Raw genomic sequence first — 19174 nt, 5'->3', positions numbered from 1 at the left:
CCTCTCCATTAAAACAGACTTAAAAGCATCCGCTTGCAATGCTTGGTCTGACTCTTGACGCAAATGAACTATAACAAAAACAAAGAAGAAAACACTTCTATGATATTTATATAAGACAACCGGAAGTTTAAACACTAGGTATTTCATGATATTAAGGAAGTATTATTAATTTCCATGTATGCCAGTGGTCTTGTACTTTCAGAGTCCTTTTTTTGGAGATACATGCTATTTATACATGAAATTATAGGATGTCTAGGATTTGCTTCAAAATATTACTGTGTAGCTAGGCACCATGGCATGCACCTACAGTCCCAGCTATGCTGGAGGCTGAGGCAGAAAGACTGTTTGAGCGCAGGAGATCAAGGCTGCAGTGCGCCATGATTGCACCTGTGAATAGCCACTATGTTCCAGCCTGGGCAACATAGCAAGACCCTATCTCTTAAAAAAAAAAAAAAAAAAAAAAAACGAATAACAACAAACCCCCAAAACAAAATTACCAGGTAATGAAGACAACAGAGGATGAAGGTGTAGAAGAAATCAGATTGGCCACACATTGATAACAGCTGAAGCTTCGTGGTGGGTATGTAGGGGTCCCTTGTACTATGCTATAGTTACATATGTTCAAAATATTTAACAAAAAGTTTTAAAATCTTACTCCATTTAAAAATCTTCCCCAGCCACAAGGAGGGGAAGGAAGGAAGATAGAGGGAAGGAACACTTTTGAGGCACCCCACTGTATGCCGGTCCTGGATTAGGGAGCCTTGGATATGCATGGCACTTCCGTAACAGGGGGCACAATTCAAATGCCTAATGGGTCCAGACAGGAACCTTGAATGCGTGAAATCGGTGAAGTCTAAGAAGAACAACAAAACAAGTGGGAATGTAAATAACAACGGACGCTCCATCTATCAACGGAAGACAAAAGGGAATGGCGGGGGCTGTGGACAGGGCAAGTGGATGTTCCAACTAAAGGAAGTAGCCTCTGCTCAGGGTCAGCCTTGGCTTTGACTCCTGGTAGCCGCTATGCAGGAGATGGGGCCCAGGGTGGCTAGATCCTTGGATTTTCTAAGCAAAGTCAGAAATCCCTATTTTTATGTGCAATCCCCGGTTTTTCAACACTGGCATCTAATCAAAATATTTTTTCAAATACTGTATGGGCCAAACAAAATATCTGCGGGCGAAATGCAGCCCAAGGAGCACCAGTTGGCCGCTCCTTTTCCAAGTGTTGAAGCAGACCACAACTCAATCCATCTGTAAGAAGGCGAAAGGGTGCTTTCATCAATTTTGGGTCAATTCTTTTTTGGGCATTTAATAAAGCTGAGTATTCAAAAGGCACCATCAACTTCCAGAAATCTATAAGAACCGGCTGCAGCACATTTCAAAGACGTCCTCCACGTTGTCAGCTTATGCAACAGAACCTCTACTTTGCCCAGAGTTTTGGAAATTAACAACTAGGGAGTGTCCCTTCAGCTTTCCTGGGATAGTGGAACTAACAGGCTTCAGATGAAACCTATTTGTTGGTTTGCGGACCGCCTGGGACTTAAGTCCAAACTGCTTGCAACAGGCAATCCTACCATAAAACCAAGTTGGGGTGCTCAAGGCTCATTGTAAAATGACCAGAGAACTCTCCACTTTGGCTGCCTTGCCAGAGATCTGATTTTATATGACTGTTTAAAGGGATGAGACAGATGTCATCCCCAAACCTGAGAGCAGCAGGATTTGTGGCTGAGGACCAGAACGGACTCCTTCAAATTCACCCCTCAGTTTGTCTTCGACTTCATCTAGAGAAAGATTCTTGACACCCTGGATGGGCAAAGCAGGCCCCAGCCCTGCCTCTATTCACAGGCACAACTTGACCAGATCCCCGGATCCATAAAAAATTAAAGAGGTGTCAAAAATGCAGCAGAGAAGAGCCAAATAAATGGTTTCATCATTCCCCAGGAAGAAAGCTCCCCCCGCCCCCCCCCCCCCGCCTTTTTCTTTCTGAAAGGGTAGAAAGTAAAAGAAAATTGGTGCTAAAATAAAGTTGAACTGGTTCAGAGCAAAGAGAGAGTCCAGAATGATACTTGAAGGCAGCACACACTGAAACACACCCAAATCTCAAGTCTAGGAATGACTGGTAACCATGGCTACTTCAGGGCAGAGGGGATTTGTTTGTTCTTTGTGGGTTTTCCCCCGGGAAAACAAAGCTTTGCCCTTGATCCAAAATGGGTTTATCAAGGGTGGGAAGGGAGGGAACACAGAGAAAAATCTAGTATATATAATGAGTTAACTGCCACCCAATTCATAGACTAAAGCAACCAAATTCTTTTTCAAGTTCTACGTTTCTAGAGAGAAACAGACTACAGCTAGCGCCGATATTAGAAAGTTATGCAGATTTTTAAATGTTATGATATTCTGTCTGGGCACAGTGGCTCACACTTATAATCCCAGTTTTTTGGAAGGCTGAAGTGGGAGGATCATTTGAGTCCAGGAGTTCGAGACCAGGTTGGGAAACATAGCAAGACCCTGTGTCTCTATAAAAAATAAAAAGTTTAGCCAGGCATGGTGGCATGTGCCTATAGTCCCAGCTACTGAGGAGGCTGAGGCAGGCAGATTGCTTGAGCCTGGGAGGTTAAGGCTGCAGTGAACTATGAGGGCACCACTGCACTGCAGCCTGGGTGACAGAGCAAGAGATCCTTCTCAAAAAAAAAAAAAAAAAATTGGATTATCTTAGGTTCTGGCTGGAATCAGGGAAAAATCCATTGCAGTTTCCAGCCCCACATGTAATGCTGTTGAAAACCATCACCCGAGTGGTGGCATCACCCTGAAATGAGTGAGGTAGCTGGTACATTCAGCATGGCACACCTACAGAGCAAGGAAGTGAGTCTTAGCCCTTCTGTCCTATGTTCTAGTAAGAATGAAAGTACAAAGAAGGGCCTTTAAAATTGGTTATGATGCTGACCTACCCATAAATCTTGCTTAAATGAGCACCTCACTCTTTCACAAGGATAGCCACCTATTACCACAAGAGAACAGCCTCATTTGGAAATTAAATGTAGCATAAACAACTCAGAATAATTAAAAGTGCTGGTTCCGGCAGACGACTGGGAGCCCATGAACGACACTGGGTGCTGCCTGTCACTTGGTCCTCTTTTTTAAGAGCCGTCTGCTTTTGGTGGGACAGATGCTGCTCTGGAATGAGGGCTGCATGGACAGCAAGTCTGGCAAGGGACTTTCTTGTAGTTTGGTGGCTTCTGACCTCCAAATGCAAGTGTATCTTCCTTTAGAAACACTTGCTTTGCAGAATTTCAAGAAGATCACTGAGCGTTTCTGGGTTTGGAGTCGTAGCTCTCTTACATAAGCCAGAAATACAGAGTCCACATCATTCGGGATGAAAGGACAGCTAAGAGGCACAGCTTGAAATCTGACATTCTTAGAAAGGGAGGGGAAACTAGAGAGGGAAACAAGAAATGCCCCCAGGGACAGATACCTGCATACCATTTAGACACCCAGGAGAGGGACAGAGAACAGCTACTAGCTCAATTCAATGATCTTCCAACAGCAACTTGTATAGATTCTGTGGGCTCCTCTGTAGGCAAACAGTTTTCTGGACTTCGACATTTTCAAGGCTCAAACTATCCTTTGCTGAATTTACAGAGGTAGCCTGACCACATACTTCAGAATTCAGGCCAAGAGTCAGCCTCCTGGCTCTTCCTCAGAGCCCAGCTGTGCCCCTGCCCCTGTAGCTCACAACTGACAAGAAAGAGGAGGAGGAGGAAAATGTCACTGCGGTTAGGGGAAGAAGAGTGATCAGCAACTACTGAACACTCACCATGCGTGTCAGGTACTGGGCAAACAGCTTTACAGGACGCTCCCATTTTCATTCTTACAGTAACCCAGAGAGTTGGGCACCATTATCATAAGTGACTTGGCCAAAGTTACAAAAGAGGGCAGTGATGAGGCCAGACTGAGAGGCAGGCAGGACAACCACAGCAACTCTTTGCCAGACAAGTCCTAGAACTAAGGCTGGGCCTTCAGACCAACCATCCCATTCCTGAGAACGGGCCCCCATTGACCAAATGACAGGTACAGGACAATTCATTAGCACTGTGTATAACAGCAAGTGATATGGAAGTTTCACCCATGGCGGACCTGTGTGTACATTTTACCACCTTTTGTAGTAGAAAAGGGGAAAATAAGAATATGTGTGTATTTGCATATGCTCGGGATTACATTAAAAAAAAAAAAAACCCTAAAGCATGCATCCTCAAGGTGGATGACATTGCTTCCATGGGGGTAAAAACTGGTTCTCTGCGGGAGGGGTGTCGAAAAAAATATTCCATATGACAATGCTCTGTGGCCCTGCAAAGGGCTATGGTACATGAACAGACACACAGTGTCTATGGCACTGACGTTTCATGGCATGGAGATTAGGAAAAAATTATCTTAAAAGGCTCCTGGCTGGGGGTGGGGGTTGGTAATAATGAAACAAAGGTTGACAAATAATGTTCTAGGAGGCTAGAGAAAAACCAGTATTACAGAGCAGAGCAGAAGGGAAGACATTCTCTGCTGGATGTCTTTTTTATATATTTTTTCTAAACATAGGAACATAGTGCCTTTATAAAGATACATTTTTAAATGACGGCAAAAAAAAGGACGTTGGCAAAAGCCCTCCCAGCAGGGGCCTGGCCTTTTATTGGTGTCGGCTCCAGGTGGCCGTGTGAGTTAAACTTGGTGCTGGTGGTTTCTGGTGGTTACTGGTGAACCAGCAAGGCCTGCATTGAGATACTCAGACCGGGCTCTCCAGGTGCCCACAGCCTCTGGGCCACTAGGCTGGGCAACTGCCCGGCTCAATTCTCATCAGCACGGAGACTCCTGCGTCTCACCCTCTGTCGGCACCAGGAGGCCCAGCCCTGCCCGGGTCATCGTGGCTGCCGGGCTCACGGCAGGGCTCACGGCAGGGCTCCGCGGCGACCAGGCTCCGCGGCGACCAGGCTCCGCATGGGCTTTGCACGCCTCCCCACACAGGAGCCGCTTTGTCCCAGGCTTGCCGTGGGCACTGAGGGGCCCCAGTGAAAGATCCCTGAACTGCTGAACAAAGCAGGCCAGTTACAAAACGCTTTTCCATTGCTGGGTTCCTTTCCCTGCTTCCTGAGCTTTGGAGGGTGGGTCTCTCTGTTCATTCCTCCCCCGCCTGTTTCTCACGCATTGGTGCACCCAGCTTCTGGGCAGAGTGTTTTCAAAGCACACCCATGGCCCCTCTGCCAGAGGCACAGCTGGCAAAACCTGGGCCACTGGTCCACACTCCTCCAGGGAGCCATGGCGGGGGATACACGCATTGGAGTTCTCAGCAGCCCCCGACGAGGGCATCATCTCCCTCATGCAGATACACATCCTGAGGTCCCCTGGAGGAAGCAGGGGGAGGGAGCCTGCTTGGGCGGTGCCCTGGGGCTATGCCCACTCATCTACCCCATGGAAGAAGCAGGGCATGAGGGTCAGGAAGCCCATCTCCAAAAATCAGAATAGCCCATTTTTTTCTCCTATACAAATATATTTTTAAAATTTGAACCATGTCCTACAAGAAATCAAGGCAATTAAATTCATAAACAAGGCTGGGCATGGTGGTTCACGCCTGTAATCCCAGCACTTTGGGAGGCCAAGGCGGGTGGATCACCTGAGGTCAGGAGTTCGAGACCAGCCTGGCCAATATGGCGAAACCCTGTCTCTACTAAAAATATAAAAATTAGCCGGGCGTGGTGGTGGGCGCCTATAGTCCCAGCTACTTGGGAGGCTGAGGCAGAAGAACCGCTTGAACCCAGGAGGCGGAGGCTGCAGTGAGCCGAGATCATGCCACTGCATTCCAGCCTGGCCAACAGAACGAGACTCTGTCTCAAAAAAAAAAAAAAAAAAAAAAAAAAACCTAAACAAAACAGCAGGTCACATTTATGGAAGATCCCTTTTATGACATGCACTAACTCATCATCCTCAGCACAGCCTTCGAAGGAAGGAACTGTGATCGTCTCATTCTATAGTTGGGGACACAAAGGCACAAGGCAGCGAGTAACTTGCCCGAGGTCAGAGTCAGTGATGGAGCTGACACCCAAGACACAGAAGAGTCATGAAATCTGACTTTTGTTTGTACAAAGAGGCAACACGAATCTCTGGAGTTAGAAGGCAGGATGGTGGTCACTTTTGTAGAAGGGAAAGGGGTATCTGGGGGCTTCTGGGGTACAGACAAGACTGTCATCATCCAGGTGGCAATTCCGTGGGTGGCCCACTTGTGAAATATACAGAATGCACTACTGATTTCTGAATGTGCATGTAACTAAGTACTTTACATGCAGAACAGGGCAGAAGTAGATTTAAGAATGAACACACCGATTTGTACCCTTCCTGCACACATCAATGTATTCTTACACGCACGCACGAGCTGCTGTCCTCACAAGCCACTGCAGGGGCTGCAGCCATCACCGAGACCACATCCTTTCTTTTCTGGACATTTCCAGAATGGGGTAAAACATCTCCTTTCAGTCCCAGGCCACACCCCTGCCCCCACGTTCTCTCATCTGTGGCTGAGTCTCTGGGCGGCTGTAGTAAGCGCTCTACTTCAAAACCTGTGGTGGGTTTGGTGGTGAGATGGCCCGATGACCTCTGCACCCCCAGTTCAGCGGTGGAGTCAGCGCGGCTCCTAGAATGCACCACCAGAGCACTGGTAAAAGTCACCTCTGAGTCCACTTTCCCCAGTGCCTCTCCCACTCGCTTGCGGCCTGAGCGTTAAAAAGTGCAGCCGCCCCTCATTTTATGCAAGGGCAGTGCTGAGAACTACCTGTGCACTGATCACATTTTGGCAACTCCAGTTGCATTTTAAGTAACCGCACTCATGGCAGGGCATGCGGGGCACACCCCTGTGAAATGCACCGCCTTCCATCACGCTCCTGTCACGGGATTCATTTTCAAATTCACTCATCTCCCTTTTTTCAACCCTTGCCTCCCTACAGTCCATTTTGCAAAGGCAGCCAGAGTGATCTTTTCAAACACTAAATCAAACCACACTGCACTGCGGCTGAAAGCCTGCGGGAGCAAGCCCACATCTCAGAGTTCACGACCTCCGCCACCTGCGTTCCCTCTCCCTGAAACACTCTTCCCTCAGACCTCCCCAGGTCTGTGTCCATCCCCAAAGGCCCTCTTCAGAGCTGCCTTTCTGTCCACTCATCTGCAGGGGCCAACCTCGCCCCCAAACCAGGCAGCCACCCTCTCGCTCCTAACCTCGTGGAATTTCCCCTGTGGCTTTCATCGCTGTCTGAATTTCGCTTGCTTACTTACTGCCCTCCACGCTAATGTCTATCTCCCTTACCAAAAAATCACCGGGACAGCAAAGATTTCATTTCATGTGTGCACTAGTGGATCCCCAAGTCCCAGAACAGTGCCCAGCACAGAGTAGACAGCCAGAAAATACTTGTAGGTGAGAGAGAAGGAGGGTCAAGGACAGAGAAGTCCAGGGTCAAGGACAGAGAAGTCAAGGGTCAAGGACAGAGAGGGAGGGAGACAGGGAAGAAGGGAGGGTTAAGGACAGGGAGGGTTAAGGACAGGGAGGGTTGGGAAGGAGAGAGGAGTAGGGGAGAAATGTAGGGAAGAATTAGGTCCCAGGAGCAGCTACTGCTAGGAGCTGCTGGTGTTCCCTAGGTACAACTTGGGGCCTTAGAACAAGGGACTAGTCACGGAAGGGGGACGACAACAGAGAGAATGCAAGTGACAGTGTACAAACCATGTGTTTTTGAAGAACTGTAAGAAAGTGCCTGAACTGGGGTGTGTAGAGAAGCACGGGGCTCGGGGGAGTGGATGCCTTGGGCCCTGGAATATTACTTATTTTGCTTTTCCAAAGTGACTTCTTGAAAACGTCTCAAGTACTCGGAGTGGAGAAAGCAGAAGGAGTGCCTTGGCGTTCCAAGAACTAACGGGGCCAAGCCATCCGGCGTCTGTGTGCAGGAATGCAGGCGGGAAGGGCTGAGATAAAGCACAGATGCCCCACGAGGCAGCGGGGTGGGATGCCCAGACGCGACGCTGGGATCACTGGTCAAGGTGCAGGAAACGATAACTCAGAGCCGGGGCTTCCCTGGACCCTAGGGCAGGGGCGGGATCAGCTTCAAAGATGGCTTGTTTGCACTTGTATGGGGGAGGGAGGACCTGTGTGTCCACTGGTGACTGCTTCCTTTTCCAGCCACAGAACTTTCCCTCGACCCTCAAAACACATAAGCCCAGCTCTCACAAAGTTCCCAAGGAAAGCCCACTTTGGCAAATCCCAAGGGAAATAAATGACAAATCAGAAATGCCCATGCACGGGCAGCACAGCACGCTGGGGTTTAGCACGGGCTCCGTGCAGCCAAATATGTGCCGTGTGCGACAGACTCCCTTGGAATCATAAACGAAAGGGACAGAAAAGGATCTAAAGATCGAGGAAGTTGCCCCACCAGACACCCGAGGAATGACCCAGGGGATTTTCCAGTTTACTTGTCAGAAATAACACAACACAGCAAACCAAGACGTCCAAATCTCATATCCACAGAGCCGATGGCGGCACATCTGGAATGTTCCACAGATGCACAGGCTAGACAGACTCTTGAGGAGAATCTGAAATTCCAGCAGTTGAGAGACAAAACTGCACCCACGTCTTCTCGGTGGCTACGGTGGAGATGCAGTCTGGGGCTTGCCACTGGGCACGAGCCACCAGGGGACCTGCCCATTGGAGGGTCCTGGGTTGGGCAGAGCCTTGGAGACAAGGCCGGTGGAGCACTGAACATAACTAGTGGCACTTGCTGCCTTTTGGAGGCCACATGGGTGGAAACCATTCCATTGCCCTATCATGCTCTGGCCTCAGGAATGTGCAGCTCCCAAATTGAGAAGCTGGACTGTGGCACAGGGGACAGGGCAGTGCTGCGCTTCAGAGCTCTTGAGTTTCCTTTATGTTATTTCTGCCAAGTGTTAGGAAAGGAGCTTCCAGGTCAGCTGTGTAGCACAACTCCCAGGCCTCCATTCTCACAGAACGCAGTCCAGTCCGGTGTGGACAGCACCGCCTGGAGTGTGCGATGCGCTCTCCTTTGTGCTGGCCCCCCTAGTTTGAGAGATTTATAATGTCCGCTAGCATGGTAAAGGCTCTCAGAAGTCCTGCAACAAATAATTAAACCAAAACCAAAACAAAAATAAATTTGGTTTAACCTAGTTTTTTCATCTTTTAAAGCCATGGAACCCTCCTTCAAAAAACAGCTCCTAACAGCCCATGGGCTGGGGTCATACAGCATGTACCTAAATGTCACCTCATTCAGTTCTCTGAGACATCCTTAGAGCCGACTCAGGTTTGGACCTGGCGAGACTCCCCCTCACCACGACTTTGAACCTGCCTGTGTTCAGAAAGGGCCTCAGGAGGCCCAAAAGGGTCTCTGTGCTCAGTTGCTTTCTCTGTAACACAATCTTCTGTGGAAACAACAAGGACATCTATGGATCTGGGGCTGCCACAGCCAGTCATGACCACCTCTGGCCACCTGGACACGGGCACCCTAATATCCAAGGCACTCACCATTTGCCTTTAACAAGAGATGGACGGGGTAGGAGAGGCCAGTGTGTTCTCGCTCTGGAGACCAGACCAGCCCTAGGTGCAGAGTCAGCTGGGGAAAATGATCCGGCCCTGCACAGACACGCATTTATTTATAAAGCACCTCTTCTCCAATACAATTGATCCCCCAAGGCCTCACGTGGAGAGGGGTCTGGTTACCACCATGCTTCATTGATCCATCACGTTCTGCCTTAGTTAATTCTCTACATGATTACCCCCTTGAAAATAAGCACCAAAACTTTATCTTCACCACTGTGAATGTACATTGTTCACGGATGGATTGTATGCAGGTGTCCCTTTCAAAACACAGCACCACGATCCTAACTCAACCTGTGCTTGATTATTCAGAATCAGACGGATCAATTATTAACAGAGCAATACCTAGAGGTCAGCCTTGTAAGGCATGGGGGGCAGGATGACCCCACAAGAAGTGGCCCCAGAGGTCTTTGCTTGGTGAGTTCAGGGGACGTCTTTGATCGATTGTCTCCCTAGAGATTGAGTATGCAGAATACTAGAAGTCACAGAGCCCCCAGATAACCTGGCTTGTCAAGACGTTTCGTGGAGTAAAGGTCAACAGCCTCTGACTACGCAGCAGAGGATATTTCTGGCACCACAGTGTCTGAAATTTAGTACCCGGTCTTGATGGTAATTATTGTGGCTGTTTTGAAGCTTTTACTTTACTTCCTACCCCTTGGCTGGGCTCCTGAGAGTTAATTTTCTGAAATAATTGAGGTTTCAGGGTATATCAGAAGCTACTGCCTATAAAATACAAGACTGGAACTGGGAATGACAGCCAGTAATTTAGGTTTTTCCTTCTTCTATTAAGAAAAAACTCCAGTCGCTTAACTGTACACTTTAAAATAAGGTAAAGAGTGTCATGGGATTTGCAACTCAATGGATAAATGCTTGAGGGGATGGATAGCCCATTCTCTATATGTGCTTATTTCACTTTGCATGCCTGTCTTCAAACATCTCATGTACCCCATAAATATATATACCTGCTATATATCCACAAAAAATTTTTAAAAGAAAAGTAAAGATAAAGAAAGTCCAACAGCCTGTTTTTCTGTCTGGATCCCCCAAGGCAAGGCTGCTCTGCTCCCCCCACCCTCTCCGACCTCCCAATGCACCTTGTGGCTCCCAGGTGAGTCTCAGCAATGTGGTTCGTCCTTCCTCCCTGAGATCCTGGACCAACACCTCATCACAGCTGCTCCACAAGACTACCCTCTGGCCAGACCCCTTGCCCACAAATGGGCACCTACAGACTCACACAAAGCCTTCTCTGCATCTTTTCCTTGGCCCAAACCACCCATCAGCTGGGCTCACCACAGCGGAAGCCCACTGCTTCCTTCCCATCAATGCGCATCTCTGTTCCACCAGCACAGGGTACAGAAGTGCCCGCAGTCTGCCTGCAAGCTGTTCTGATAAAGCCACTTTTCAATGAGCTTTCTTCTTCCTTTTCCTCCCTCTCCCTCCCTCAAAATATACAAAAGAGGGCTATAAAGTGGGATTTTTTTTTCTGTACAGGAATGAAAGGAGGTTAGCTTTCCTTCCTTTCTATTTTCTTGGCCTCAGTCTAAATTTGGCAATTGGAAAGAGTGTGGAAGCAGTTAAATGGACCCAGTTCATGACCCAGGGGATGCCGGGTTGCCCTCATTTGCTTTTTCCATGGGGGTGATTCTGGATGGGGGCATCTAAAATTGTTACTACTTCCCCTCTGCAACTACTGCTGGGAGGTAATTCTTGCACAGAGCTGGGGGTGGCTTTCAGAGTCATATTATTCAACCTCCTTAAATTAAGATGGGGACACTGAGGCCCAAAGAGGTTAAGGAATCTGTAGGCCATGCAGTGAACTTCCTGGGCAGAGATGCTTCAGGGCACCATCCTTACAGGCAGTGACAAAACTCAAGCGTCTTACCATCATCCAAGTAGGTCTGGTCCAAGTTCTGCTCCTGTTTAATGGTCACCCCCGCAGGTAATACTTCCTTTTGGTCACTGACCGGGGGTCCGTTTTTGGCGGCTCTTTGGCTCGTGGCATTCTGCTGCTGAATGACTGTGGGGTAGGAACCCGGGCTCAGCCTCTGACCTTGACTGACCGGGGGCGGGCCAGGCCTGGTGGTGCCTGGTGCGAAATTCTCGCAGTACATGATGTGCTGGAACTCCTGGTGGCTTCCGCAGCGCAGCTGCTGATTGGTGGGTGAGTAGTGGATCACAGGTGAGGCCTGCTGATTGGTCGGAGAGGGGTGGAGCAGGGCGGAGCTCTGGCCCTGGGAGCCGGCGTGCACCAGCACAGAGCGGTGAGCGTCCGCGAGGGACAGTGGGGCGGCCATGAGGGCCGGCTGCTGGTAGCCCAGCAGGCTGGGGCTCAGGCTCTTGCTCCGCTGGTAGAGTACGGCCGCTGGGTTCTGTTGCTGGTAGCGGGCGTCAGGGGATGAGAGCCCCGTGCGGAACTGCTGGCAGGGAGCCATGGTGGCCACGAGGCAGGAGGGGGACTCGGCCACCATCGGGTGCTGGGGGTAGTAAGGCTGGCTCCCCAGGCCTCCATGGGTGGGGCTGCAGATCAGAGTGGGGTCATATTCATCCGTGGGCTCCGTCTTGATGGCTGGGACTGGGAGGAGAAAAGAGCACATAGGGGCACCCATGGCAGTGAGCCACGGCTGTGCACGGAGGATTCGTGGACGGTGCTTGGGAACATGGCTTTGGGAGTCCATACGGGTGGGACAAACAGTTGGTCCCCGTTCCTTATCAGCCTTGGACAAAAGGTTCCCCGTGCAATTGTCTTAGGTAGGAAACTTCACCCTGGCAATGAACATCCTGAATTATAGATTTCTCCAATATTGGAAAAGTGGCTGGTAGGTCTGACTCAGCCCTGGGATTTTACAGCCTCTTTCTCCAGGTGACAGCTCGGAGGAGAACGCTTGATTTCAGATGATGCCTCCCACTCTTTCTACCCCAGCAGCTCCTGTCTCCGCTTGCTTGCCTTTCTACTGCTTATCCCCGTCTGACATGTCATAGATGCTTCACCTGCTGATTTATTACCTAAATACGCCCCTCCTCCAAATGTCAGCTCCTCAGAGAGAGGACTTTGGTCTGGTTTTTGATCTTCATGGCCCAAAACAGCACCTGGTACTTAATAGGCACTCAGATATTTTCCAGACAAAGGAATGAGCAAATAGTGACTGTTCCCTTCCTCCGTTTTGTAGCGCTTTGGGGGAATGAGCACTACTGGCTCAAGCCTCAGTTTCCCCATCTGTTACCTGGCAGGAACAATCATACCTACCCCCACGGGATCATTGGGAGGATTAAATAAGATGTGTGTGCAAAGCACTGAGCCCAGTGGCTGGCATACAGTAAGTGCTCAATGCTTGCTGTCGCTGCTATTCTCTTACTAGGATCATCCATCATGACTACCACTTGTGTTGTCGCTGTGGCCATTCCTTTCTCCCTGCCCAGCACCAATCACTGAAATCACTCTTTCCCCAGCATCCATACTAAAGCATTACCAATCCCAGGAGTTGAGGAATCAGTTTTCTTTTTACTGGAGTAAATGAATCAGTAACAGGACTGTGACCAAGTCTGCGTGTGCCTGCGTGTGTGTGTGTGTGTGTGTGTGTGTGGTGGGGGACCTCCAAGTATTGGGGATTGGAGGAGATAAGGAGACTAGGCAAGGCTGTCTCTAACCACAGAAATTGTCCCTTGAGGTGCCATTCAAAGGCCGTCACCTCACTCCCTGGCCCAGCTGGGAGACTGAGATCTCACTCCAGCCATGCTCAGCCAGACAAGAGCCAAGGCCGGGCCACAAATGAGAGGAGAGAGCACAGGAAACATAAGTGAGAGCCTGTCTGCTCAAAGGGATTCCTGAGCTGCAGTCTGGAGCCCTCCCAGCGATCTCCCAGTTTTGGGTCCTGGTGACCTGAACCCTGCCCCTGATAGAGCGTCATGTCAGTCCCAGGACAGCAGTGTCCTCACACGGGTCAACACAAAACTGTGGGCACAAGTCAAGCTCACCAAGGCAAGGCTGCCAGGGCACCCCTCAGTTTAATGCTTCCAGCAGCCCAGAGGCTCCCTGAGAAACTGCCATAGGATGGAAATTATACCCTGGGTGATTGTCTCCAATTATAGGTTTCCAATCTTGGAAGGTAGCTAGCAGGCCTTTCTCAGCCTGGGAAGCTACAGCCTATTTCCCAAGGGAGAGCTCAGAGAAGCATTTTTAAAATGTAAAATTATGCTTCCCCTGGCTGCTCCTGTCCACCTTTTCTGCCGCCACAATCCTAATCCAGCATACCAATAATATCAATATCATCTACGACCTAATCCCCTCTGTTAGAATGGCAGTTCCACATGGACAGGGATTCTTACCCTGTCGTGTTCACAGCTGTGTCCACAAGCCAAGAACAGTGCCTGGCACTCAAATATTTTCTGGACAAATGAATGAATGAAAAAATGGTACTCATCACCTTTCTTGGGGTTGTACTTTGTGGGAATAAGACCTGACCCTGTTATCCACCAGTCACTCCATTAGGCCTTAGGGTGATGACCCACATGGGGGGGTCACATAAAGATTCTGCAGGTTTTAGGGCATAGCCCCTCTATCATGATGAAATCGAAGCCAGGGACAGGAGTCATCCACTTAGCACCCTTCTGTTAAACATGCATACACACACCCTTCTTCTATTCCCCCTTCCCCCAAAGAAAAGTACTAAGGCAGTAAGAGCTAATATCACTGACATCAGCTTACTTTGCACTGTGCTAAGGATTTACGTGCATTTAATTTCCAGAAACCTTATAAGGAAGATGCTGTGTCACAGATGATGCAACTGAGGCTCAGAGAGGTTGAGTCATCTGGCCAAAGTTACCTGACTAGGAGCAGACTTCAGGAGTCCTGAGCCCCATGCCTTTACCGCCTCTCAATACCAAAGGGGTCGTCAAAGACACTCCTTACCTGGGTGGTAGGTAAAGTGCTGAGGCTGACTTCGTTTTCTCTTCCCATTGATGACGTAGAAGTTCACTTTTACAGGTGTGCGGATGTGCTTGTTCCGATATTCAGGGATCTCAACAAAAAGCATGTTCTGGAAGGAAGGAGTTGTCATGAACTTAACTGCAATCATGCCTCAGTTCCTACCCAGACCCTGAGTGCATCCCGGCAGCCCGCTGTCTAATGGGTGTTTTGATGTGCCTTTCATAGGTTTCCAGTGGAAATTCAATTTCCGGGGAATTTAACTTCTCAGCAGCAGCAAAGAAAAATACTCCATCAAAATATAATAAGGTGTCACAGTTATAAATCAGAGAGCGTGGTGCTCAATAAATGTTGAATTCACTCATTAATATGCACATATTGAGTACCTGTTAGGTCCAAAGCTCTGGGGAACACTGATGAAGGAAGGAGGGAAAGAAGGAAAGAGCATGAAGGAGGGAAACGTGAGGGGGACTGAGACACTCAGCTGCCTGACAGTCAGTGCGTCACGTGCTTACGGGCTGGCTCTTGTCCTTATCCACCGTGGCTTCCATCTCCCAGATTTGTTGCCCATCTAGAAAAATTCAAAAATGACAGACTTTGAAGGAACTATTAGAAACCAAAGATTTAAGACAAAAACTCACCAACTTCTGTTTATCTTAGCTTACGTATTATGTCATTTCAGTGAGGTGTGTATGCGTCAATATGTGCACGTGTGTGTATATATGTATTTATACATATGAATATTTCCTTTTTCCAAAAGGAAGACATGGTGTCAATAGAAAACAAGGCAACATCGTCCTAAGTAAATTAAGGCAGGAACAGAAAACTCAACACCACATGTTCTCATTTATAAGTGAGAGCTCAGCATGGGGTATATATACATGGACATGAAGATGGGAACAGCAGATATTGAGGACTAATGGAGGTGGGAGACAGGGACCAGGGCAGGGACCAGCGATCTACCAGTTGGGTACTGTGTTCACTGCCTGAGTGACAGCTCATTCATACCCAAACCTCAGTGTCATGTAATATACCCATGTAATAAACCACATGTACTTCCCAAATCTAAAATAAAAGTTGAAGTTATATTTTTAAAAATTAAAACATAAAATAATGTTGATAGCCAAAAAGAAACAGGGCAACAACAGAAAACAAGAAAAAAAAAGAAACTGTCCAGAATCCTATTATCATTTTTTTCTCCATATCTGAATGTCCATATTTCTTTCTTTAAAAAAAAAAAAAAAAAAAAAAAGCATTATTAAGGGTTGGGCATGGTGGCTTATGCCTGTAATCCAAGCACTTTGGGAGGTCAAGGCAGATGGATCCCTTGAGACTAGGAGTTTGAGATCAGCCTGGCCAGCATGGTGAAACCCCATCTCTACTAAAAATAAAAATACAAAAATTTGCCAGGTATGGTGGCATATGCCTGTAATCCCAGCTACTTGGGAGGCTGAGGCAGGAGAATTGCCTGAACCCAGGAGGCGGACATTGCAGCAAACCAAGATCGCACCACTGCACTCCAGCCTGGGCAACAGAGTGAGAACTCGTCTCAAAACAAGTAAATAACTAAATAATTTTTAAAAGCATTGTTATATGTTATACTTTATTATACGCCGAAGCTGTTAAAGAAGCACCATGACAGGTCCCTGACTGTCCCAGACATGCCTTCTTGGTGGTCTGAGAACACAGGCTTAAAGATGCAGCCCCAAGTCATGAGAGAAGCCAGTGACTTCAGTGGTGTCCTGGCTCATGAGTCACTCTTGAGCAGAAAGACAGGGGCTCACCCTCCACCTTTCCTCAGCAGACAGCCTGGATCTCATGTCAGTCCTAACAACTGATGAAGAGGTTTTGCTCAGTAAACTCTCCTGTCCAGAAGCAGAACACTACTTCCCCAGTTTGGGTCCAAGAAGTTGGGCCAAAAAAAAAAAAAAACCTCTGCATTTGCAAATAATTGATTTCTCTTGCTGACCACCTATACTGGTCATGGGGTAGTTTTCAGCTGAAACAAATCATTTCAACAAGTATTTCCAGGATGTTTTGTGGAACACTGGTTCTGAAGGATATTAAATAGTTTTATGAGAAGTGGGAAAAATTCTACATGCTAATAAGCATTTGGAAACTGCTGGGTCAAAGTCGAATGGCTTTCTTCACTGCAGGACTTTTCAGAGGCTTTAACATGTTGCTGTGCAGAGTTGAACCCCTCCCTACTTTTAAGCACAACTATTCGCATCTTCTGTGATTGCTGAGGTTTGAACCCATATAGTCTTGGCTCTTAAGATTCACCCAATGAAATCTGGGTTTCAAGCATTACTTAAACATACTCCCAGCCCCTCCCCCATGAAAAATTAACATAAAGTCTTGTGATTGCTCTCTAGATGATCTTAACAAGGAACAAGCAATGAACACACTAGAGCCCTTTGTAACAATTAAGTCTGTAAGTCCTGACCTTACAGCGCAAACCCTGAAACGACTCAGCAAAACATGGGCTATGTTACAAGGGAAGAGAACAGGTGGTTCATGTACTGACTCTCACTCTAGTGTTCCTTGGTCCCTGCCGAAGGGACCAAGTCATATTCATCACCATCTCCCCAACACTCGCAAATGCCTAATCAACATCTCATGAGTGAACAGACAGAAGTGTCACTGGCTCCAACGGCTGCTGGTGAGGCCAAGGAAAAGCCAGAGGCTAACATCAGACATGCCCCCTGTTTTCTCAGACAACTGAGCAGGCATGTCTGATGCTCAAAAGGAAGCAAGGGAAGATCGTCGGATGGACATCGAGGAATTGGAAGCAAAGTCATCAAGACCTGAGTCCTTTCAGTGTGCAAAGTCCTGTATAGAACTGGTCAGGACAATCCTCATTTCTTTGTCAAAGACAGGTCAAAGACCACCCAACAGAGACACATGTCCCCTTTTCAGGTAGAGGTCACCACCAGGAGCATGACTGTACAGACCAGACTAGGCTCTTCATCAAAAAGTGTGTTTTCATCCACAACTGCAAAGTGAGCTTGAAGCCTGAAGATTGAGTAAGAAATGAACAGAGGAAATGGTAACATGTTGATGTTTGGTTTGTCACCCACTCCCATAGCCTCTCCTTGCCTGAACTGAATTATTGAATTTTGCCACCAACAGTATCATTTCTTTTTCCACTTATATGAGCTTGCTTTGGGGAAAAAAAAAAAAAAAGGATCATTTTCAGAAGTTCATAATGGGGAGGAAAGGGAGAAAATAGTACCTGGAAATGTGGTCAGTAAGTATTAAGTAGGACCCATGAAGCTTCCATTCCCAGCTCTCTTCCTAGGCTCACACCAATAGCGGCAGATGAAACAGAAAATACAAAATGGCGGTGCAACGAAAAGGGCGTCACCAAGAGGAGAGTTCTCGTGGACTGTCCTCTCCGGGTCAAGGGACGCAACACGAAGAAGACCTTTTCCTACCTCTGGTGAGTGTACATGGCAGACAAAACTGCACCCACTGACAGCCACAGAATTCCAGCACACAGGTTCCTGAGAGTACCCTTAGAAACTAGCCAGCCCCACACCGGCAGGTGAGGAAACTGAGGCCCAGAGAAGCAAGGGGGCTGTGCAAAGACCCACAGTAGTTATTAAATCACAGCCTTTAAGCAACAACTGACATAATCTAATAACGAAGGAGATGGCTTCAAAGACAGGTCAAGGTTGTTACACGAGAGAAGCTCACCAGATCACTGCGAGGCTAGAAGGTTACTGGGAGGCTGGAGAAATATTTCATGGGGGTGGGATCTTTGTAGGGTCACTTACCACAAAGATTCATGCAGATGCAGATCTCAAGCCCTTCCCTGCTTTGCTGTGCCCTCAGGATACCGTGGAAGCTTCACTGTGGCCCTCAAGGCCCTGCACAACCCGGCTCCTACCCTCATTCCAGCCTCTCCAGGCACTGTTCTTACCCAACTCTTCTGAGCGCTCACTACATGCCTGGCATCACTCTAAGCACCTCATACACACAGGCTTGTCTCATCTGTACAGCACCCGTAGGAGGCAGGTCTCCTCACCCCATTTTATAGGGGAAGACATCAGGCACAGAGAGGCGAGAGCACAGGCCAAGGTCACACAGCCAGACCCTGTGGGGAAGCCGGACTGGAACCCAGGCAGCCTGGCTTCAGAGTCAGTGCTCCTCGTGCAGTTTCAGATCCCTGTGCCTTGCAGCTCCTCCGCCTAGTTCCCCTCCTCTGAGCTCCAGCCACAGCAACCAGCCCTTCCTCGGGACGCCCCACAGTGAGGCGGTGAGCCGCCACATCCCACAGCCTCCCAGAGCCCGGTAAGTGTGGCTCAGGGAAAGATGTCCATGGCGGGCAGGGGGGAAGTCCTGCCCTCTCCAGTGTCCTCTGCCAGGCCTTCCACAACACACTGACTGGAACCCTGAGCCTTCGTGGGCATGTCCTGCAGCCACAAGCAATTTCTGTCACCCCAGCGCTCTGCCATTTTACTCCTGTGTACCCCAAATTTCGGAGCAGACACACCCGGCTTCAAATCCCTGACTACCCCCAATGATTTGTGAGACCTTAGACATGACACGATCTCTCTCCCTGCCTCTTATCCAACATATGGAGATAATTATAGTACCCATAACTTATGGGGTCATTCTGAAGA

The 19174-nt window shown here is 48.5% G+C and overlaps 1 protein-coding gene across 6 annotated transcripts in view; it reads right to left on the bottom strand.

The window, feature by feature from the left end:
* LOC105470668 (nuclear factor of activated T cells 2) overlaps positions 1-19174 on the bottom strand; it is a 177158-nt gene that overhangs the window by 33636 nt on the left and 124348 nt on the right. For all 6 annotated transcript variants that reach the window (XM_011722847.3, XM_011722849.3, XM_011722850.3 and 3 more), the window contains exons 7-9: positions 15062-15117; positions 14532-14658; positions 11508-12197 (exon numbers count right to left, since the gene is read on the bottom strand). In XM_011722847.3, the coding sequence (XP_011721149.2) occupies positions 11508-12197; positions 14532-14658; positions 15062-15117 (873 nt within the window). The remainder of the gene's footprint in view (positions 1-11507; positions 12198-14531; positions 14659-15061; positions 15118-19174) is intronic.

Source organism: Macaca nemestrina, chromosome 15 (assembly GCF_043159975.1).
Source record: "Macaca nemestrina isolate mMacNem1 chromosome 15, mMacNem.hap1, whole genome shotgun sequence".
NCBI classification, from domain to species: domain Eukaryota; kingdom Metazoa; phylum Chordata; class Mammalia; order Primates; family Cercopithecidae; genus Macaca; species Macaca nemestrina.
Note: the sequence above shows the minus strand (reverse complement) of the source record. Positions and strands in the feature narration are given on the sequence as shown.